At 36.3% G+C, this 24,770-nt stretch overlaps 1 protein-coding gene across 1 annotated transcript in view; it reads left to right on the forward strand.

The window, feature by feature from the left end:
• Positions 1-24,770, forward strand: part of ITGB8 (integrin subunit beta 8) — a 90,898-nt gene that overhangs the window by 40,294 nt on the left and 25,834 nt on the right. Inside the window, exons 4-6 of the mRNA XM_037836870.1 lie at positions 12,075-12,321; positions 13,649-13,814; positions 14,364-14,522. Coding sequence (XP_037692798.1) covers positions 12,075-12,321; positions 13,649-13,814; positions 14,364-14,522 — 572 coding nt within the window. The remainder of the gene's footprint in view (positions 1-12,074; positions 12,322-13,648; positions 13,815-14,363; positions 14,523-24,770) is intronic.

A 24,770-nucleotide genomic window follows, 5' to 3' on the forward strand; every position in this document is an offset into this window, starting at 1 on the left:
TTCCAAAGCTTAGAGAAAGCCTAGAAATGACTCAGTTTTTATAAGGTTAGTAAAAACCAAGTATCAAATCCTCAGTGATTTTAGGAAATCAAATTAAACTCATGTAATAAGAACAATATCCCCAAACAAGTATGCCTTAAATTAGAAAACAACAGAGCTGATTATTTTGAAATTAATGTATTTTTATAATCTCAGTTTGCCCAAAGGAGAGAAAAAGACATATTATTCTCTCAAAAGATACTGAAAAAAATCGGTAAAATTCAATGCCCACTGCTGGTAAAACCAAAATTGAAGAACACTTCCTTAATATATATTAAATTCTTCTGGGAGTTTTACATAAAAGTAATTCAATAAGAAAACTGAATAAGCATTATAAACATTAGGAATGATAAAGAAAAATTATCATTATATTTCTACCTGGAAAATCCAAACAAATCAACTAAAACACTATTAAAAATAAAGAGGAATTAAAAATAGATGGGTAGTTTTAAAAATATTCGATAATGAATAAATTTCATATGTAACATTAAATATAAGGAAAAAGGGGATTTATTCGTAGCAGCAACAAAAAAAATAAAAAGCTTTTTAAAAATCTGTAGCTGCATAAAATAAGATATGACTTAATGGAAAAGAATTTCATCTTCCTGAAGAGGAAGACAATACTGTAACAGTGATGGATCTCTATAAACATAATCTTATAAATATTACAAAATCCAAGTGAACCAATAATGTACAACAATCCCAAGCAAATTCAAATGCAGTTTTCTTAAAAAACTAAATCTCAGTGAACCTCATTATGCACGAACTCTTGTATTAATAGCTTATTTCCTTAGAATCCATTCCTAGAAGTAGATTTGCTAGGTCAAATATAAGTAAATTTATTTAGGTTTTCAGTGTATACTGTCAGATTATTCACAAGAAAATTAATGTCCAGTTTAGCTTTTCATGATCAACCTTACCTGTTCTCTCTTTTGAATCTCTTCTATTGTGTTACTAGAACATTAGCTATTCTCTTTTGCCTTTCTTCTACTAGTAAAACGTTTTTACATTTTTCCTAAATTTATTAAGCATCTGTATTTCCCTTTTTTTAAACGTGATTTGTCTTTCCATAGAAATTTGCCTATTTTTATAATTGAATGTCAATTTTCAGGAGCTTATCATATATGAAGAATATTTTTAATGCAATTTTATTGAGATATATTCCCATAACATACAGTCCTTCAAAGTGTACAATCAGTTGTTCATAGTTGTACACTGATCACCACAATTAATCTTTGAACATTTTCATTACTCCAAAAAATAAAATAAAAATTAGAATAAAAAAGAACATCTAAAACATTCCATTCCTCTCCTCCCCCCCATGTTCATTTACTTTTTTTTTTTTTTTTTTTTTGAGATTACCCTCCATAGTTTATCTGTTCTTATTAGATTATCATTCCCCCTACCCTAATTGGTATCTCTAGGTCCCCTACATTCTACAGTATAAAACATTGTACATTTTTCACAGAATTCACATTAGTGGTAACATACAATATCTCTTTTTGTGCCTGGCTTATTTTGCTCAGCATTATGTCTTTTTTTTTTTTTTTTTTTTTTTTAATCTTCATTTTATTGAGATATATTCATATACCACGCAGTCATACAAAACAAATCGTACTTTCGATTGTTCACAGTACCATTACATAGTTGTACATTCATCACCCAAATCAATCCCTGACACCTTCATTAGCACACACACAAGAATAACAAGATTAATAATTAGAATGAAAAAGAGCAATTGAAGTAAAAAAGAACACTGGGTACCTTTGTCTGTTTCCTTCCTTCCCCTATTTTTCTACTCATCCATCCATAAACTAAACAAGGTGGAGTGTGGTCCTTATGGCTTTCCCAATCCCCTTGTCACCCCTCATAAGCTACATTTTAATACAACTGTCTTCGAGATTCATGGGTTCTGGGTTGTAGTTTGATAGTTTCAGGTATCCACCACCAGCTACCCCAATTCTTTAGAACCTAAAAAGGGTTGTCTAAAGTGTGCATAAGAGTGCCCACCAGAGTGACCTCTCGGCTCCTTTTGGATTCTCTCTGCCACTGAAGCTTATTTCATTTCCTTTCACATCCCCCTTTTGGTCAAGAAGATGTTCTCCGTCCCACGATGCCAGGTCTACATTCCTCCCCGGGAGTCATATTCCACGTTGCCAGGGAGATTCACTCCCCTGGGTGTCTGATCCCACGTAGCGGGGAGGGCAGTGATTTCACCTTTCAAGTTGGCTTAGCTAGAGAGACAGGGCCACATCTGAGCAACAAAGAGGCATTCGGGAGGAGGCTCTTAGGCACAGCCATAGGGAGGCCTAGCCTCTCCTTTGCAGCAACCATCTTCCCAAGGGTAAAACCTGTGGTAGAGGGCTCAACCTATCAAACCACCAGTCCCCTATGTCTGTGGTCATGTTAACAACCATGGAGGTGGGGTAGGCGAATACCCCTGCATTCTCCACAGGCTCCTCAAGGGGGCACTGCATCTTTTTTTTTTTTCCTTGTTTTTTTTTTTTTTTTTTTTAAATTTACCTTCTTTTTTAAATCAACTGTATGAAAAAAAAGTTAAAAAGAAAACAAACATACAATAAAAGAACATTTCAAAGAGACCATAACAAGGGAGTAAGAAAAAGACAACTAACCTAAGATAACTGCTTAACTTCAAACATGTTCCTACTTTACCCCAAGAAAGTTACATAATATAGCAACATTTCTGTGAACTTGCTCCTACTATATCCATCAGAAATTAACAGACCATAGTCATTCCTGGGCATCCCCAGAACGTTAAATAGCTTATCTGTTCTTCTTGGATTATTGTTCCCTCTTCCTTAATTGCTCTCTATTGCTAGTTCCCCTACATTCTACATTATAAGCCATTTGTTTTACATTTTTCAAAGTTCACATTAGTGGTAGCATATAATATTTCTCTTTTTGTGCCTGGCTTATTTCGCTTAGCATTATGTCTTCAAGGTTCATCCATGTTGTCATATGTTTCACGAGATCGTTCCTTCTTACTGTCGTGTAGTATTCCATCGTGTGTATATACCACATTTTATTTATCCACTCATCTGTTGAAGGACATTTGGGTTGTTTCCATCTCTTGGCAATTGTGAATAATGCTGCTATGAACATTGGCTTGCAGATATCTGTTCGTGTCACTGCTTTCCGATCTTCCGGGTATATACCGAGAAGTGCAATCGCTGGATCGAATGGTAACTCTATATCTAGTTTACTAAGGAACTGCCAGACTGACTTCCAGAGTGGCTGAACCATTATACAGTCCCACCAACAGTGAATAAGAGTTCCAATTTCTCCACTTCCCCTCCAGCATTTGTAGTTTCCTGTTTGTTTAATGGCAGCCATTCTAACCAGTGTTAGATGGTATCTCATTGTGGTCTTAATTTGCATCTCTCTAATAGCTAGTGAAGCTGAACATTTTTTCATGTGTTTCTTGGCCATTTGTATTTCCTCTTCAGAGAACTGTCTTTTCATATCTTTTGCCCATTTTATAATTGGGCCGACTGTACTATTGTCATTGAGTTGTAGGATTTCTTTATATATGCAAGATATCAGTCTTTTGTCAGATACATGGTTTCCAAAAATTTTTTCCCATTCAGTTGGCTGCCCCTTTACCTTTTTGAGAAATTTCTTTGAGGTGCAGAAACTTCTAAGCTTGAGGAGTTCCCATTTATCTATTTTCTCTTTTGGTCCTTGTGCTTTGGGTGTAAAGTCTAGGAAGTGGCCGCCTAATACAAGGTCTTGAAGATGTTTTCCTACATTATCTTCTAGGAGTTTTATGGTACTTTCTTTTATATTGAGATCTTTGGTCCATTTTGAGTTAATTTTTGTGTAGGGGGTGAGGTAGGGGTCCTCTTTCATTCTTTTGGATATGGATATCCAACTCTCCCAGCCCCATTTGTTGAAAAGACCATTATGACTCAGTTCAGTGACTTTGGGGGCCTTATCAAAGATCAGTCGGCCGTAGATCTGAGGGTCTATCTCCGAATTCTCAATTCGATTCCATTGATCTATATGTCTATCTTTGTGCATTTACTTTTTTTCACACTCATTCATTGTTTTTCTTTTAACGTTATCAAAAAATTTAAAAAACAAACAATAAAAATTCAAACAAAACCAAAACAAAGGAATAAGAAAAAACAAATAACCTAAAATAACTACATTGCTTCCAACATGTTCCTACCCTACCCCAAGAAAATAGACTATAACCCAACAAAGGAATAAGAAAAGCAACCTAAAACAACTACATTTCTGCAAACTTGTTCCTACCATATCCCCCAGTTAACAAACCATAGTCATTCCTGAGCATTCCCAGAACATTAAGTTTACCCTCCATAACTTACCTGTTATTAGATTATCGAATATGAAGGATATTATTTGCCTCTAATAAATGTGAATATATCCTTAAAATGGCTTGCTGTTTTTTAAATACTTGAGATTTGAAAATTATAAAGTGCACTTTGTTCCACCAGTGTATTACATTTAAATTTATACACTTAATGAACTTAGCTTTTTCCCCTTTGTAGATATAATGGTGTTTTAATCCATCCAGTAATATAAATTCACAGTTCAAAAGCTGGGAAATGGTTTCAGTGGATAGACCAGCTGTGGCGGTGGTGATGAGGCAAAAAGAAAACTGGATGGACTTGAGAGCAATGAGGAGGCAGGATCCACGTGGGTTGGTGGTTGATGGGTGAGGCATGACATCTGGGCTCCAGCTGAGCCATTTGAGTTGAGGTACATGCTTGTCTGTGTGAGTCTAAAGTTCAGGGTCGAGGTATGGTTTGGAGATCCAGACCCAAGAGGTTTCAACAGGGATGGTAAGTGAAGGTAGTATGGATAAGATCACAAAGTTAGGCAAGTAAAAAGAGAAACACTTAATGTCTATGTCAATCATTATGGGACTTGACTTTATTTAATTTCCCACTACTATTTACATTGCTATATGCAAATTAGTATACTTGCCTACTTAAGTAAGTCATCTTTCTAATTTGGCTGTGAGCTACTTAGTGGCAGAACTATAATCCTCATAGATTTTTAAATTAACCTAAATTAAATTTAGGTAATTTTGAAATTAACCTAAATTAAATCAAAAACAATTGTCTTAGAAAAATTGAATTTTGGCATCAAAGACATGCCAGATTTGGGGCATAATATTTAAAGCTATATTTTATCAACCCCAGCTATGTAGAAACATGACTGACCCCATGGTGTAAAGATCCTCCTTTCTACCAGGAGACATGGAAGAGTTTAAAGTTTGATGTAATGCATACCTAAGTGTAAAATGCATTCAGGCCTAATGTTGATTTTGATTCATTCAAAGGTTATCACTCTATTCTTATCAGATAAAAATCTATGGCCCTCAATGTGGCATCTAATAAGAATTTTTATTTTTCATGGATATTTTTAATCTGTCATATACTCACTAAAATTTTAAAATAATGCTAGTTACTATATTTAAAATCAAATATTTTAAATAAGATTGAAAAAATGACATATTCTTTTACTTTTCACTTCTTGCACTGTATTTTCTTCTTTAATTTCACCTGTCAATCTTATGGAAAAATAATGTCAGAAATAGATTACTGATACAAGCTGATATTCCTTAAGAACAATGAAATCAAATCCTTTGAAAGGTAGAGGAAGGCAGAAACTCTCTAGTTTTCTTCAGAATTAATAAAATATATATCAGAAGGATTAGTACAACTTAAACTTCACTAATTCAAGAAAATGTTTCAAATTTGATTTATTTAAAGGAGTCCTTTAATTTGGTGTAGCATGATATACAACTTGAGATTTTTCGGGTATGCCTAACTCTTCCTCAATTCAAAATTAAAAAAAAACAAAAACAAAAACAAAAAACATAGAAAATAGAAACCGATTCATTTTTTCCCCTCAACTCCTGGCACACATCTCCTATTTTATCTCCCACAGAAATTCAGAAATGTGCTGGAGCCTATTCCTTGCTGTTTTGAACCAGGCAGTCTCCTTTCTGGAACTTCTCTTTCCCCTGCAATTACAGTGAATAGAAATTGGCTTCTCTTTCTTCCTCCTACAATTTTCCATATTTTCTTATGGTTTTTCAATTTCATCTCATGCAGAATATTTTTTTTTAGTTATCTTTCCTTAATGTAGAGTCATTTCTTTGTTGTAGTCAGTACATCAGGGATGCTCACACCATCATCTCAGTGGTATAAGAATTCATTTTAGCAACTTTTAATTTGTTGGTCTCTTCAAACCAGTTACTGGCAATAGCTCTAAGTATGTCGTCATCTTTTCTCCCAGTCCTCTTTCTCATTCTGTGTCACAGACTCCCTTCTTCCCTTTGAAATTTATTGAAGGAAGTAAGGGTGTGAGGCTTTAGAAATTGAAAACCATGATAATGAAGCTTTGCTGGATATAATTTAAATGGAGGCACAGACATTTTTTGGACCAGATGATAGTCTCTTTTCTTCTTTCACAGAGACATTGTATTTAAGCTTTCCCTACACTGGGGGAAAGAGTCACAGATACTAGTTTCCTAATGTGGTAAAGATATAGGCCTTATGAGCTGCTGTGTCAAAATGTGCTACACATATAGTTTAGTTCTGAAACATTTATTGAGTAAGTGTGCTTGTGCCAAACCCAGTTTCTTCAGAGGTAAATAAATGTAGTTCTTACCCTAAAGTTGCTTAGAATCCAATAGTAGTAATAGTAATGATTACTAACATAGATATATTTACTGTGTGCCAAGTACTGTGCTAAATGTTTCACATAAATTATCTTATTTGCTAGTTCTTACCACTGAAAGACAATAAAGATAACCAGTCTGGAATCCCGTAATAATATGGAGAACACTCTGACGGTGGTAGGATCAGTTGCCATGGAAACACAAGAGAGAAATGGTTAGCCCAGTCTGGAGAGGAGCAGACAACTGACCAGGGTCTTGAAGTGGTTGTTAGGTGAAGAAGAGGTTAGAGGACACTACAGAAAGAGGAAGGAGCGTAAACAGGGCATAGGAGCATGTCTTTGTGTAGTATATGTGGGAAATTTTTGTTGTGCTAGAACTAGAGATGTCATGGAGGCAAGATTATGGAGGCTCTTATCTGTCATGTTTGGATACTTAGACTTGAGCCATCTGATGGAGAGCCACTGACAGATTTTAAGCAGGGAGTGACATAAGTAATTACGTGCTTTCAAAAGATCAACTTAGTGGTATAGATAGTGATTACAGGAAGATGAGACTGGAGTAGAAGATAAATGAAGAGGCTGTGGAAATAACCCAGGCAAAAGACAAGAAGGGATGAAGTGTAAGGAAATGTATCTGTATGTTTTGACAAACTAAAATGAGTTTTACATTGCTGTTTTTAACTTATGAGTAATTTAAAAAAATCAACTGAAGACTAAATTACCAGACTGGATTCCCAAACTTTAAACACTTTAGGGTGTCAATGTTAATGAATTTGAAGTATAATGTTAAAAATTAACCCGATTCTGCCTTATAGTGGAAATTCTACATCCATAAAGAAAAGCAAAAAAGGGGGGAGGAGGAAATTTTATAGTCAGTCCATTATAACTTTTTCTCACTGTTGGCCCTAATCAATCATCACCTATGTTCAGTGGCAGGAATTAATTCTTTAGTGAAATTAATGAAATAATGTGATTTGAATCCCAGAAAAAACAATTGGAAAATTAGATAGCCCTGCACCCAGGAGAGTTGGAAAATATTTTAAAGATACATAAACCCACACACAAATATATTCTTCACATTTATCTGTATTAGAAATAGAAAACTGTTGAAAAGAATGAAGTCCTTGCATCATGGCAACAAAGTACATGCACAGAAAAATGACTGAGTGATCACCCGTCTCATTTCTAGTTTTGGAAAATTACTTAGTTTAAAAGAAAGATACCAAAAACATAAACTAAATAATCATCAATCCTTAGGTTCAACACCCAAACCCCCAAAATGTCAAGAGCAGCTATAATTAATTTATTGTTAAAGATAGACGGGTACATTGACTAAAGGATACCTCCTATTAAGATTTAATTTAAATTACAACCCGTGGTACTTTACAAATGAAAATATTTGGAGAGTCCATACCAGGTCGGGTATACCCTTTGTCAACAAATCCAGATGAATATGAAACTTTCTGATATTTGGAATAGTCCAGATATTTTTAAGATAATAATGGAAATGTGTTGAACATTGATAGTGAGAATTTAACAAGATCCTTTAGATGAAATTATTTTGTAAATCACATATTACCCCCCTGGGGAGGAATGATTGAATGGAAGGGGGTTACTCTAATGGATTTCATTCCAAATGAGAGGAAACATCAGGGATGGAGAACAATAACATCCCTACCTCCCCCAACATTCCCAGGCTCTTTGTTTTAAACCACTGGATATAACCATTAAACATTTGATGACCCCTAAGGGTTTTGACCCCTTCAGGGCACAAGAGGGCACAGTCTATCAGGAGAGTTCTGTCATTTTCATATAGCCATCCCCTCATACCAACTATACTTCCTTTGTTATCAATTCTGGGACTATGGGTGGGCAGTGAAGATTTGCCCTGGAGGCCTTGCAATGGATGATAATCGTTCACTAATTAAATAATTTCACACTCTATTCTATTTCTCATCCCAGAGTATGCCCAGGCACCTTGTCCAAGATCATTTCAATGAGATGACATAAAAAAGATTCATAACCAAATAAAACTCTAAGATGCCCTAAATGTCAGTGAAAAATCTTTTTATTGTGAATGTCCCCAGAAATTTGAAGTTCAAGGAATACATTTTGGGGTTTCTTTAAGTTAAAGTTCAAAGATGTCAACCCCCAAATTCTTAAGTGAATATCCAGAGCAATTCAAGTCCAATATCAAATCATCTTGCCATTTGAGTTAAAATTAAAAAAACTGAAGTCCAAAAATTTATCATCCCCAACATTTTAATCTGCTCTCTATCAGAAGGATTTTTGATGCCTGGATGGAGCTGTGGATACTTCGTCAGCTGAATCTTGGGCTCTTCTTACTGGGATGTTGTAGTTCCGTCAAGATCTTGGCAGTTGTCCCTGATGTGTCTTACTTTTCAAAGAGTTAATGGAGTACACAAGATTATCACAGCACTGGTCCATAAAGCTAAATTTAGAAAACAAGCCAATCCCAAGCACTGGGATAGTTATTCTAGGCTAAATTATGTTCCCAGGTCTGAGGACATATTCCAATCCAAAGGCAGTTGCCAAAGACCTCGGCAGAGACTCCAGTATTTTAGGAGAAGCTTGGTAGTAAGCATTTTTCTAGGTTTATCCGCTAATATATGCCAGCTGTCCAACATTCATGAGAGGAATCTTGCGTAGCTCCTCTCTCAGAGTGGCATTTGAGATATTTATGCCTTTGTTAATAAACTCACAATGTAACAGCCTCAGAGACTGTTAGTTTAGATGCCTTTCTTGCTCCTCCACTTTATTCAAAACCTCTTTAATATCATCTCCCTTTTGAGTCCTCAGTACCCCACTGTGAACCGAGGGGGTTCAGCTTAGTAACAAAGCATCCACACTGCACTCTCATGAATAGTATCTCCATTGCCTTCTGCTATGGAAATGCTGAAGCCTGAAAATCCTGCTCCAAGGGACGCTTTCTTCCTTACATGTAATTAGCCAATCCAAAGTCAGCTTGAGAGGATATTGTGGGGTGTCTTGAGTTCATGGGCAAGCCACAGCAATCCAAGCTGGGTCCCTTCAGTTTCCTTCTCAACATGCAGAGTGGGCTTTGGGGTCAGCCTATAAAGGACCACCTACCTAGAACTAGCTACTTAGAACTAGAATCTCATACTAAATTCAGGGGCCCTGCAGTTTAAAAGTAGTGATACTGTCTTCAGCAATGACTAAAAGGTTTGTGTATGCAAAGATGCTCTTTTCCCCTTTTATGACACTTCGTCTTACTGAGCCCTTTGCCTCTGCTGAGGTCATCAGCTGACCCAGGTACACAGGCTAAGGCTAACACCTATGTATTCCAACCTTACACCTGCAAACCCTGGCCATTTGTCAAGGCTTCCTCACCACCTTCTTCTTTGCTGAGGCCAGTGAGATCAGAATTTGCCTATTAGGCTATCAGCAGCTTATGTCTTCTCAGGTCCCCCATGTGGCCAGCATTTGGTTGGGGATCCCTGAATAGCCTCCAAGGACTGTGCCTTTGCTGATGCTACACAAGCTCTGCCTGTTTGCTGAGGTCCCCAACCCATACTTCTGCTGACTGTATGCTGACTATCCAGTACATTCAGCTTTGACTCCATAAAAACACAGCCACTTATCTTTGACCATTCACCACAGTGCCTCACCAAGATGAACGTACCAGTGACCAGTGCCTCAGGCCTTCAGCCAAATCAGCCTTATGTCCAAGGCACAACAGTTAAAATCCAACTATACAAGTTGTGATAAAACAAACAAAACAAAAAAAAAACAGAACAAGAGAGATATGGGCTCCATATGTCTCTGCAAACTGCCAAGATCAGAATGCCAACCCACACATTAAAGTTCAAGCCTCTGCATGGATGGCACCATCACTTCATTTCTATTTCTCATCCACCTGGGTCTGTGCACCAGATCCTAACATTCCCCTGAATTAGACTTCTCTACCCAAATTGCAGGGCACTACCATAGTGACAGGCCCTTCCACCAAACACCAGACAGCAGAGCAGAATATATGGTCTCTGAAAGCAACCCACATCCCAAGGGGATGGGTGAGAGAGTGGACTGGGCTGGGTACTCATGCCCGGTTTCTCCTTCCAAACTCTTGGGCCAAAAAGCTAGCAAAGTTACCCTAATGGGGCTTCCTCCACATAAAGGTAAATTAAGAATGAGTAAGCAGACCCCATTGTTATTACTATATACTTAGTAAAACCTTATTTCTTTGAATACATAGGATAATCTGGCCAAAAAAATCAGATTTATGAAATAATTTAAAAGAAAATATTGCTACTTTTAAGTACATTAAGATTGAAAATATGAGTTGGTAAATAGGGAAGTCCTTTACTAAGTAGTTACAACTATCAGTTATTTATACAAATTGGTGTTTATTTAAAAACAAAAACCTTTCTCCAAGGACATACAGAACATTTAATGGCATACAGAACATCTGCCTTGTTGATTAAAAAAGTAAAATTCACAATGTTTACCATACATTTAAAATTAAAAACAGAGCTCCTAATTCTGTAGGGTGCTAGGATAACAGGTCCTTCTACCAAATAGTAATAGGCAGAGAACTAAACAAAACTACATTGCAGACACTATTGTCCTGGGATTCTCCCCACGCTCCTTCTCCTTGCAGTCACCACTGCTCGCATACAGTTTTTTTGCTTAGGGAAGGGTCTCTGAGATCTTCTTCAACCTGTATCTAATGAACACATGTCCTCATTATGCAATCGTGGATTCCATTCCTTAGACTACTGGCTCATTCCTTCTCCTGGTTGACTATTGGGAAGAATCTTAGCCATTAATTCAAGAAGAGGTGCTCATTATTTTGAATAGCTTAACATACTACCATACTACCCAGTGCTAGAGTTTTCACATCTCATATGTCAATATGCCAAAAAGAATGAATTTATGCCTGCATCCAATATGAGGTCATTTTTCTTAGAGTACCATTCTGGTTTTCCTCAAATCACTCTGCTAACATAGCCACTTACCCTCTCAGGATAGAGAAGCTGCTTGCTGTTTTGTGCTGTGTTTTTTTAGATCCCAAGGGAAGAACAGGTTCATACAGTGATGAATGTATCCCCTGTTACATTTATATTGAGCTGGCTCATCTGTTATTATCTCTATCTGACTTTTGGAATTCAGAAAAATACATTGTAGAATTTGGAGACTAATAAATTGGTATGTTTTTCAAATTGCTTTAAAATTATCTAGAATATTCCTAATATCATTCATTATTGGAAAATTTGTAATCATTGTTCTACATGCTGAAATGTGACCAATTTATTGACAGCTTATCCTGAGTTATTTAAAATGAAGACAACATCAATTTTTTTCTTTCTCTGAACTAGGAGCTGAAGCTAATTTTATGTTGAAAATTCATCCCCTGAAGAAATATCCTGTGGATCTTTATTATTTGGTTGATGTCTCAGCATCAATGCACAATAATATAGAAAAATTAAATTCTGTTGGAAATGATTTATCTAGAAAAATGTCATTTTTCTCCCATGACTTCCGCCTTGGATTTGGTTCATATGTTGATAAAACCGTTTCACCGTACATTAGCATCCACCCAGAGAGGATTCATAATCAGTGCAGGTACCAAGTGTTTGATGTGGGTTTCATATTGCTAAATGAAAATGTTTTCTTATAAAATCTTACTTTGTTTTATTATGTAAAGAACTATGAGATTTTATATTTTGCCCTATTACATAAGAATCTAAAATACTTTAGGAGGAGATATGTTCCTATCTGAAAACTTCTGAGATTATCTGTAGCTTGAATTTTTAATTTTATCTTACTTCAAATATCATTCACTCAGTTTTTATCTATGAAAACCCTACATAGTATTAGTGACTTTGGATAAACCTCCAATAATCGGGTTGCCATGTATATAAATACTTCTTTGGAAATTCTGTATTTCTCCTTCTTGCTTCCTCCCAATCTGTGGAGTTGAGGTTTGTTGCATTTTAAAATATTTATTTTGCCAATACTGCATCTATGTTTCCCTTACTATATCAGGACTGTGTTTATAATTATGTTGTTTTGTGTCCTAACTACAAAGAAAGCTCAGCTGTTACATGGAAGGTGGGTCAAAGCATGAGAATTTGCCTGCTTAGAAAGAATCCTATTTCTTCTCATTGGGGAAGTGTGACTGTAAATAGCACATACCCCATCCAGAGAGGAGAACTAACCTTAAAAATACAAATTTCTCACTCAGTGTTGTCAATCAGGCTGCTGAATTGAAAGAAGAAACAAATATATATAAAACATTTTAACATCTTGCCTAGATTACCTTACAGTACATATTCCAATTTACCAAAACAACTCTGCTCTCTGTTGAAGCCTTATGAGCCTTCTCCTTATATATGAATGCACCTGAGAAATGATTCTCACTTTCTGACATATCATGAAATTCTCAAAATAATTTTGATCGTTCATTGATAATTCCATGCCCAGCATCACTTTAAAAATCAATGTGATAATTTTAAAGAAAAATCAAGTAACAATCTAGTGTTTCGAGTACATTCCCCCCAGATTTCCCAAAAAAGTGTTTCTCAGCCATTCTGTGGTCAAATGTGATAGGGAATCACTGGAAACTCTTATCCCCCACTTTGAAAACTCATAATACATATTATTACATTAAAAGCCCTTAACTGTCTTTAAAGAACCTTGTTTAATCTTGAAATTTTTGATCACTGAGCCCTTTTACTCCTATTTCTTACTACAAAGAAATACTCACTAATATTGACCTTTTTGTCTGAATTTATAGAGTACAGATTTTCCTCTTATAAAATTTCCTTGGTTAAAAAAAAAAAGGTATTCCCTTCTCACCCCACCACACTATTATACTCTTGGTAGTAGTCTGGAATTTTGCAGGCAAGCATAGCTAAATAGAATTTGCCTTTTTTCTTTTCCCATCCAGTGACTACAATTTAGATTGTATGCCTCCCCATGGGTACATTCATGTGCTGTCTTTGACGGAGAACATCACTGAGTTTGCAAAGGCGGTTCATAGACAGAAGATCTCTGGAAATATAGATACACCTGAAGGAGGTTTTGATGCCATGCTTCAGGCAGCTGTCTGTGAGGTAAAACATCTCACATCAGTGAGCACTTGCTCAGATGCCAAACTCGCAAAGAATTTAGAATTTCTATTCCCTCTTTGTTTGATAGAATGAAAACATAACTATCAAAGAATACATTCTTCTCCTATCTCTTATTAGTCACCCACATTATGCATTTGGGTGGCTAAATTGGGACAGGGATATAAATAGGAAAAGATAAAAGGAAAAGAATAACTTATGCACATGGGAAATCCTTTTCAAAAGGGCTGCTCTTTTCAGGCTCCACACTCCAAGGACAGTGCGGAAACAGCCTGTTGTCCTGGTCACATTACACTGGTAAACCAGCATGTTCCTCTTGCGGAAATCTCTAGCAACAGCTAGTGTGGTCAAATGGCTGTGGTAAAATAAAGGATAAACACTGAAAAGTCAGTGTTATTTATAAAGCAGCATTGTACTCATGCACATGATTCCACCATGACTTTGTGTTTGTTAACTTGAAGGTAAAATTATGTTCACTCAAAGGTAAAAAACAGGTTTTTTTTGTATAGGGTCTAATTATTTGTTTATTTTAAGAGTCATATTGGGTGGCGAAAAGAAGCTAAAAGATTGCTGTTGGTGATGACAGATCAGACATCCCATCTTGCTCTTGATAGCAAATTGGCAGGCATAGTGGTGCCAAACGACGGGAACTGCCATCTGAAAAACAACGTCTACGTCAGATCAACGAGCATGGTAATGTAGCAGAAACCCCCTAGTAGTTATGGTTTGTTGTTTAAATTAAAGTTTAATTGGCAATATAGGTGTTTTCTTACCTTAAAGAGCAGGATACAGAGCCAGGATTAGCCATGAGGGAGGAGTTATGAAACAATGTAACTTCTAAATGCTGCTCAATAAAAGATAATGATAAAATACTTTGACAACACCTATTAGCTGACTCTTTCATATGCTACAAAGCTCTGGATAATTTATGAAAACAAAAGTAACATAAAAGCTTACTTTTTATGCAATTGAAGGACGTTAAAAGGAAAAAGAAAAACACATGACTTTGCTTTAAACAAATAAACTAGTGCTACAGGATTGGTATCAGCAAACACATCCAGGAGTGTAAAACAAAGTGTGTCAGACCCAAGAAATCCTCCCAGTGCAATAGGTAGAAACTAAATCGAGACCAGGAAAAAAAAAAGAAAAAGAAGGAAAACAAAGATGGCTCTGTATACTCTGTACCTTACTCCTTCCCTCTGAAAGCTTATCTATATGTAGGGCCTTTTTTGAAATTAACAGATATCTGGATTGCTTCCTGAGGATTAGAATAAAGTATGAATTATATGTTTAAATACAGTCTCCCAGAACCAACTGTTAGTCAGGATTAACTAATTCTAGACATGAGAAATCAACTGTCCAAAGCATCATTCATTTCTGATACTGATATCTATTTATACATTTATGAAAATGTATTTGAGAACAAGCCTCCACACTTTCACAGTTCATGGAATCCTTAGTATCTCAGTATTTTTTTTCCACAATGCAGCTAGGCCAAAAGAAATACCTAACAGTTGTGTTTATTAAGCAGTGCACTCCAAATAACTTTATAAGTAAATATGTCTTAATAACTTAATAGCCAGTTTAAAAAAATACACGTGAATTGAAAATTACACATCCACACACATTTCTACATAAATGTATATATTTGTGTCATTCTTAAATAACAATAATGACTTACAAATTGCAGCATCCCAATTAATAACATGCAAACTTCAGATTGCACATTGCCAGCCTCATTTCCTGTTCCACAGTGATTTTTGCACTGCCCTGGCTCTTGATCAGAGCAACCTGTGAAATCACAGCCTTGCAAAGATATGATGTCATCTAAAAGAATGTAGCCAAATGTAATATTAAAACTGTGATCTACCTCCAGCTAGTAGTCCTTGAGTATCTGACAGACATTGGGTTTTCACTTCTTTCCCTTGAAAACTTAAGGTATTTCATGGCACTCTTGTGAGTTCACTGCAGTGCCCCAAGATGTCTCAGCACACAGTTTGGGATCTGAAGTATTACAAGTATATAAATTATATTGAAATCTGTTAGGTCCCCATGTGTAAAATTTAAATAGAACATCAATTAATGTAGAATATCCTATCCCACATGTGTTGAAAGTCTATTGGTGCAATTGTATCACTACACAAAACAAGTTCAACCCTTGGATGGCTGAGACTCCTGAAAAATGTTCTCAAATGTAAAGCTTTTAAAAGGTAACTAGAGTTTGAATTTAAAAATGTAGGATTCAGAGTTATTCCATTAATGAATGTCTTTCCCTTTGCTAATTCCTTTCTACTCAGCCCCATTTTCCTTTGACAGATCTAAACGCGCTTCAGCTTCGTCTTTTCTTATCTATCATTAACTTCCTTCTATTTAACCTCTTTTAATCTGAGGTAGAGTTCTAATTTATTTAGTGGGGGAGGACACAGGAGGAACTATTCTATTATAAGAGAAGGAGAAAGGAAAAACTTTTTTTAAAGAAAAATAACAATCACGTAATTCTCAAATTTAATTATTCTTTTGAAGTTTTGCCAAGTTGCCGCAGTCATCTCTCCATAATTGTATTTGAGAGCTTTCTAGAGAGGATTCCTTAGGCAAAGAAATGCTCCCTTAATTTTAGTCATATCCCATGTCATAGAAATTGTAAATCTGGTGGAAGTCTTTTTTAGGCAGTGCCTGGGTTCTTACGACGCTAGGAATCTGGGCAAGCCATCATGAACCTCTTTACCTTCTTGAATATTGTTCTACCTCTTTAAAAGAATGACCCTTCTCAGATGAGTAAATCAAGTAGCAGTATATTTATTGATATCTTAGAAGAATAATTTTATTTCAGTTATTCCAGGTCTGTTTTAAGAGAGTCCCTCCCTAAGAATTCTCATTCCTTTACTTGTAGGGACACTGCCCTAAGACAAGAGAAGTTGAAGCATTTTGATTGATCCTTTGGCCACACCTTATATTTACAAGAGGTGTTACTGCTCTGAAACTTCCAATATCTAAGGCTACCCTGACCCTGCCTCTAAGAATATCTACCTGCTCAAAGATGGGCTCCATCCTCTCTTATTTGGTTATTACAGAGGAATTTAAAAATGCATAGAACAAGTAATCAAACACTTTGTTACCTGGCCTTATGTCCAGGAGCCAATACCAGTAATGCTGAATGGTATCTGAGCTGCTTTGTCCATTTATTTATAAAAGGAAATAATTTTCAAAAGATCTTTTACATTTCTAAATTATATGGACCAGAGTTCTATGGCTTGTACATAGTCATTTCATAACGGTCAGTGTGAACCCTGGAATAACTACACATTTTTTAGCATTTATTAACCAAAAGCACTGTAGAAAACACTTTGTATATAGTGTCAAATTTATCTTTACCACAACTCTGAAAAGTAGTCATAACTGTCATCTTTTTACAAATAGAAAAACTGAGGGTCAGAAGGGTTAAGTAAGTTGCTTGGGGACATACAGCTAAAAAGTTAATAAGTGGTAGTCTGGGGTTCAATCCAGTTCAGTTTTATATCAAAATCTGTGTTCTTAACTACTTTGCCATAGTGTCTCATTTGAAGAGTGGAAGAGATAAAGCAGTGATATTCTTGGTTCAATTTCTGGTCTAACTTTCTAGTTTCATCTTACTTAATATAAACCAGATAATTGGCTTACATAAATTATAAAACCCAATATAATTAAAAATAATGTATATTTACATACCATTTCATAATCATATGTGGCTGTTATCAAATGATGTTACACTTTTGAATAAATTACACTTTCCAATGTTTTCAGTTTCATGATCAAGTTCCCACTTGAAAAACTTGAGTAAGTAGTTTTATCATTTATTCCATAAACAATGGCACTTAAAAATGTGATTTTCTAAAAGGGTAGATGTTAATTCAAGAATTGTGAATAGTATAGAAGGAATGTTATTAATACTGAGGATGTGGTGGAATCCTGCCTCCCACCCAGCTCTTCCAAGGTCATTCCCTGTTGCAGCCCAAGCGGGCCATGCCAGTCCAGAGGCCAAAGAAGACAACAAGCATTTTCTGATACATGAACTTTTATTCAGGGCTTACCCACAGGGTGAGAAGTCGTGGAGAGACCATAACAGCTCTCTCAGGCCAAGCAGGCACTGCATTAACAGGGAAGATGACCAAGCAATGCAAAAAGTGCAGAAAGCCTTTTATAAAGGTTTAAGACAAAGACCTTCCTAAGGGTGGGGGGAGCAAAGATGCAGGAACAGGTTACTCTGACCTGGGGGGTGGTGCAGGAAGGACTAGAATAACACTTGAACAATTACATTTTGCTCTTTTTGTGAGACTAAGAGCCTCTCACCTCCCGCTTGCGTCCCATAAAGTTATGTTTTAAGGTCAGTTTACCCTTTTTCTGTTTACTGGCTTAGAAAGACAACAGGTGAAACATTTAGCTGCCTAGGTCACGCAGACTGCTGTGCACCCAAGATCTGCAGGCCTGTTTTGCTCAGGCCACCAGTTGCCACATTCCCCACCTCAGAGTCCTGTTTCACCAGCCAGCCCTGCTCGCAACCACCACCACACTCCCCTTGGTGGAGGCAGAGAAGAGCCCCGGTCTCTTCAGTAACAGTGAAAGGGGGCCAAGGAGCAGGTTTGTGGTGAACCCTTTTTAATGGGATTCTCAGGCACTGGTATGACTCTGGGTCCTGGAGAGAGAGAAAGTCAGATAGGCAAGATCCTACCATAATCCTAATTTTACTGAGAGGCTCAGGCCTGGTGTTGCTTCCTTTCCACCTTTTTCAGTGCCTCTTTGCCCCTCTTACTGTATCTTCTCAGCATCCCCTTACTGCTGGCTTCATAGTTCATTCCCTCTTTTGGATAGACTAGTTGCTGAACTGATGACCATCTCAGAGGATTGAGACAGAATTACAGAAGTCACATTCAGCATCACTGATGAGTTTTGCTTTTTCATGGGAAAAAGCAATCAATATTATGCCTTTTCTCATGCAGCTTTGTCTAACATGTACTTGGCTTTTAGTAAGGCATTTGGGAAGTTTTCTTCATTTACCATGTATCTAAACTACTTGGAATTATATTCAGTTTATCTGGAACTCATAAGAAAAAACAAAGCTCAAGAATATACTTTACTAATTTAATCCAGAACTTTACTACCTTAGGCTAACAAACTTTGATAGTTAATCACTTATTTGAGTGCTCCTCTGTGTTTTTTTTTTCAGAGAGGGATATTTCTGACAATTTCAAAGTGTGGGAGACTCATTTATGATTAATGTGGATATCACACAGCATTTCATTTCAGGAGATGATTTTATTCTTTTAGTAACGAGATTTGTTAATTATTTTTGCTGCTCTGTGACTAAGAAATAACCTCTTACCAACTTTAGAAAAGTGTTGAATGCCTCTCTTTTTTTCTGTTTCTTTGTCTCTAACACATACTAATAAAAATGCAAACTCATTGAGCACTTATTTTGTGCCAGGCATTATGCTGAGCATATTGCTTATGTTATCCCATCCAGCCTTCACCACAATCCATTTTATAGATGAGGAAGCCGAAAGCTAGAGACTTCAAATTAATTTACTCAAGAACTCAGAGCTACAATAAATATCGGAGTTAGGCTCCACAGCTAAGCTAAATGACATCGGAATCCATGCGTGTGCTTAAGCCAGGTGCCGTGTGGTGCTGCCTCCGTTGACGCATTGCCTCTGAGCTGGGTGATCTGCCAGCCCCTTCACATACGCGAGCTCATTAAATCCTCGTAACACTTGGCAGGGTGGGCATCATCATCCCCATCCCACAGTGGATGAAACGGAGTGGGAGGGTACAAACCTGGCCCCGGGTATCTGATTCACAGGGCTCTAGCTTTTTACTTCACAGGCCTCAGATCAGCTGCCTTTCAGAAAACCAGGCAATGTGGGTGATTTTGGTGACACTGAAAAGTAGACACTGAAAAGACTCTGAAGAGTCTTCTCAAAGTAATTATTATTCTAAATATTTTAACTTCTTCACACACCAAAAAAAGTGTACTTCCTGGGCCTGGATTTACACAATATTCCTAACACTACACAGTTTTGTATCCTATTTCCAATGAAGAAAAAAGATTTAGAATAACCCCAAATCTGCCACTCTGGGGCACAGACTGAAGTTTAATAGCATAATAGCTATTTAAAGTCAACTGCAGAGGACAGCTAAACCAAAAACATCATTTTATGGGAAAAAAGAAAGATTAACATTTATTGAGTCTCATGGAAATTACTGAATTGTTTTTATGAGACTAATAATAACTTAGTAATTCTAATATTGCTAAACGAAAGGCTATAATAAAATGTTCACCTTATTTCTTGAGTCTTACTTTTATATTTTTCTCACTTAATACTGCATACAAAATATAACTTTGTTTTTATTAATTAAAAAGATAAAATCAGTTTAGAGAATTAACACCTTTGGGGTTTATGAACATGAGAAATCAGGAAAGTAAAGGACAAGGGGAAATTAGAGTGTGGAAGATGGAGTTTTGGCACTCAGGCAGAATGTACCTAGAAAGTTTTGAGTCTATGTGCAGATTTTTTAAATGTTGTTACATCTTTTGGGGCTTTTAAAAACTAATAAAATGCCTGATTTCAGTTTTCTGCTCTCGAAACTGTTTTAAATTGTAAATGCTGTAAGAACATTTCAAAAGTAACTTTAAAATAGACCCAATTTGAATGCTTCTCATGTTCTCAGAAAAATGCCCAGGAAATGATCTCTGCAAACAATATTTAGTTGGATAGTTTGTTTGTTTTTTTAATTTGAAAGCAAAAGTTGCATGCAGAATCACTTGCACCAAGCATAGAATAACCTGCTACTAGTAACTTTTTAACACCTCTGGAACTAGAAGAAAAAAAAAAAAATGATGTTTTGCCAAAATGGAACAATAAAAATCAAATTTGAAGGAAAATATGTATGAAATGGCATGATCTAATTAATTGGATGTTTTAGTTAAATCATATTTTAGCAGAAAACTTTGTACTGCCACTCTTGCTGAAAACTTTACAAAAATGATTAGTCCCTCTCCCTCCTTTAGTAAATAGGGTGTCATGGTTATAGCTGATCCCATGTTTGACAGGGGCCACAAACTCCCAACACCTTCAGGGGCTTATGGGTATGAAGGCTAAATAAGTGAGGCAGGTCAAGCAAACCGTGTCTGAGAACCCAACATCTAACCTTTGCCAATGGCCTCTGAAGGTCTTTTATTAAAAGCTGTCTTTTATTGCACAGCCCTGTTGTGTGTAGTCTTTTACATTAAGGTAACACCATCCAACATCTGGGAGAGGTATAGATAGTGCTATTACCTCCACTTTATAAATAAGAAAACTGTGGCCCTGAAAGTCTAAAAACCTTGTCTGCAGTCACACAGCCACATGTAGCAGCCTAGAGTAGATGTCAAGTTGGAAATCAGGACAGGAGCCGTTCATCACCATTAATCTGGACTTAGTAATTGAGAATGAGAGAGACAATTGAGAATGAGAGGTAAAAGCCTTTATATATATCAACACATTTAATCCCCTCTCTAACTCTGAGAGGTAGATAGTAATATTTATACCTGTTTTATAGATGCGGAAACCAGATCTCAGAGAGGTTAAGACACTTGACCAGTGCCAGAATTTGAAGCCCGGGTAGTCCGTTTCTAGGGACCCTGCCTTTTTTTTTTTTTTTAAGTCGGTTTTATTGAAATATATTCACATATCGTACAATCATCCATGGTGTACAATCAGCTGTTCACAGTACCAAAATATAGCTGTGCATTCATCACCCCAGCCTATTTTTTGAACATTTTCCTTATACCAGAAAAAGTAAAAATAAGAATAAAAAATAAAAGTAAAAAGGAACACCCAAATCATCCCCCCGCTCCCACCCTATTTTTCATTTAGTTTTTGTCCCCGTTTTTCTACTCATCCATCCATACACTGGATAAAGGGAGTGTGAGCCACAAGGTTTTCACAGTCACACTGTCATCCCTTGTAAGCTACATTGTTATACAATTGTCTTCAAGAGTCAAGGCTTCTTACTGGGTTGGAGTTTGATAGTTTCAGATATTCACTTCTAGCTATTCCAGTACATTAAAACCTAAAAAGGATTATCTATATAGTGCATAAGAATGTCCACAGAGTGACCTCTCGACTCCATTTGAAATCTCTCAGCTGCTGATGCTTTATTTTGTTTCATTTTGGTTCCCCCTTTTGGTCAAGAAGATGTTCTCAATCCCATGATGTTGGGTCCAGATTCATCCTTGGGAGTCATAGCCTGCATTGCCAGGGAGATTTACATGTAGGGGGGAATGCAGTGAGCTCACCTGTCGAGTTGGCTTAGCTAGAGAGAGAGGGCCGCATCTGAGCAACAAAGAGTTCCTCAGGGGGAGACTCTTAGGCACAATTATAAGCAGGTTTAGCCTCTCCTTTGCAGTAGCAAGCTTCATAAGGGCAAGTCCCGTGATAGAGGGCTTGGCACATCAAATCACCAGTCCTCAATGTTTGTGAGAACATCAGCAACAATCCAGGTGAGGATGTCCAACACTTCCGCATTTTTTCCCCCAGCTCCTCAGGGGAGGCCTGCATATATATTTTTATTTTCTGCTCAAATTACTTTGGGATTTGTCTAGAACCTCTGCTTTTGATACTAATACTGTGGCCAGATCAGTGGTTCTCACTGGGGGGTGATTTTGTTCTCCCCCAGAGAACATTTCAATGTCTGGAGACATTTTTGGGTATCACAACTGGGAGACGGGGATGTCACCAGCATCTAGTGGGTAAAGGTCAGGGATACTGCTAAACTTCCTGCAATGCACAGGACAGAGCCAACCCCCACCCCCTAAAAAAGATAATTATCCCACCTAAAATGCCAGTGATTCCACTGTGGAGAAACCCTGGTTCATGCAACTATCAGTGTACAGCCATGTAGACATAAAATAGGCTATTGAGATAGATTTGGACTGACAACACATAATTTAAATTTTTCATCTCTAAGTAAATCTCTGTTACCAGATTGATTGCATGTTGTCTTTTTCCTCTAAAAATTAAAATGTAAAAAATAATCCAAATAATTGAGTATTTTATTTAACCAAGATTTGGGGAGTTTTTGATGGCTTATTACAACATTTTCTATATTGTCTTATCAAATTTTTATTATGACTCTCACTTTTATGAAGAGAGTCCTAAACACTTTTTTCTTCATCTCCATGTGTACATTATAAAAATTCTACCAGACATCTCTACGCAGTTATCTCTTTGACCAAAATTGCTCCCAATGAATCTTTCTTACCTCCTCTTCTCTTCTGACATTTATAAGTTACTTCCCACAGGTCACGGAGAAGGTGTCAGTAAAGAAGAAAAATGTGAAAGGAGTCCCTTTGTCCTTAATTACTTAGCAGCCGTCTTGGCACATTTCTTTTGCCGCTCCTTTTTGCCCTTGAAATGTCTGTTATCTCTATTAATTATTTTCAGCGTTTAGAGAAACAATACGTAATGGATTAGATAGAGGGGGAGTTAGACTTAAGGAGCAGTGACTTCTCCAGAACAGGACAGCTGGCTGAGAGGGAGTGTGTTCTCCTGCTAGTGAAAGAGAAGACGTAAAAAACAAGATAAAACACTTAAAAGATAATATGCTTCATGGAGGAAAGGGGAAGGGGCTTCAGCAATGGGCATTAATCTACAGCTCTGCTGTCAACAGTGGTTTATTTAAACATCTGTTACACATTTGTAATTTAAAAAAAATCTGCTTTGAGATACTTGGAATTTTCTATAAAAACAATTTTCTTTCGAGGATTCAAAAAAATGTATTCTTTTAAGCTTAAAAATCCAACTGAACTTCTTAATAAGCCTCTGAACATACTAGAACATTATAGAGTTTAATTTTATGTCAGTGTGACTTCCTGTTTTGAAAAAAGGAAGGAGATAAATAAGGCCCAAAAGTTGCTTGCACTTTAGATTGTTCTTTAAAAATTGATTTTATGATGAGCTAAGTATAAGCTGTTTAAACACATATGGATTAAATTTTCCTGAAACTATGAATGGCTTTAAAAATTAAGATGGAGGAGTACTTGGCAAACTGTGACTACTTTTTGTCAAAACAAAAACGCTTGAAAAATAGTTGTTCCTGTTAAAAAAATATTCCCAGTTCAGGTAGTTTTACCCTTCCTTTACTTGTTCTCTTTAATTTACCGATATTATGCAAACTATCATAAATCTGTTTTAAGATTATGTACTTTACAGGAACAAGGAAGAAAAATATAGCTGGCAGAATTTATATTTTGGTTTTTTTTTCCCTTTTACTTTAAAATTATATTTTAAAGAATTACTCTGGGCAGAATTTTTCTTATGTAAACCCATGTGGTAACACTTTTTAAGCCTCTTTTTAAAATTAGTTTTATATCACAATTAAGTATAGTTCATGAAAATTTGATTTGTTTCTATCACAACATTTATAGATTATCATAGAAATAAAAGGACATGTTATGATTACTTGTGTTAGTGATAGTGTTTTTAAGCACAAATCTAAATCTTATATCTGTGTATATAAGTTTAATATGTAGGCCATAGAAGTTAGGCTACAAGTGAAACTAGTGAATTTAGCTCTCTTATTAAGTTCACATAATTGCCAAAATACAGAAATGCTAACCAAGATGGTATGGCAAAATTTTCCCTTAAAGAAAACTCGGTTAGCTTTGGAGGATGAAGGAGGTTGGGGATTGGCAAAAAATACAGGGTAATCTGAACTTTATTCACAAGATATTAATTAGGATCAGTGACATGATCCTTGGCTAATACAATGAGAGCCAATGAATATTGCCTGAGAGGTGTCTAGTTATGAAGTTATTTGAGATCATTAATTTCAAGAAGAGTATTTATAGAAAGAAAAAATTTTGAGTACTGTTTCTAACTATGTAACTTGAGATAGCAATTTCTGAAGTTGTCAGATTTCTCATAT

This window comes from Choloepus didactylus, chromosome 5 (assembly GCF_015220235.1).
Source record: "Choloepus didactylus isolate mChoDid1 chromosome 5, mChoDid1.pri, whole genome shotgun sequence".
In the NCBI taxonomy this organism is placed as follows: Eukaryota; Metazoa; Chordata; class Mammalia; order Pilosa; family Megalonychidae; genus Choloepus; species Choloepus didactylus.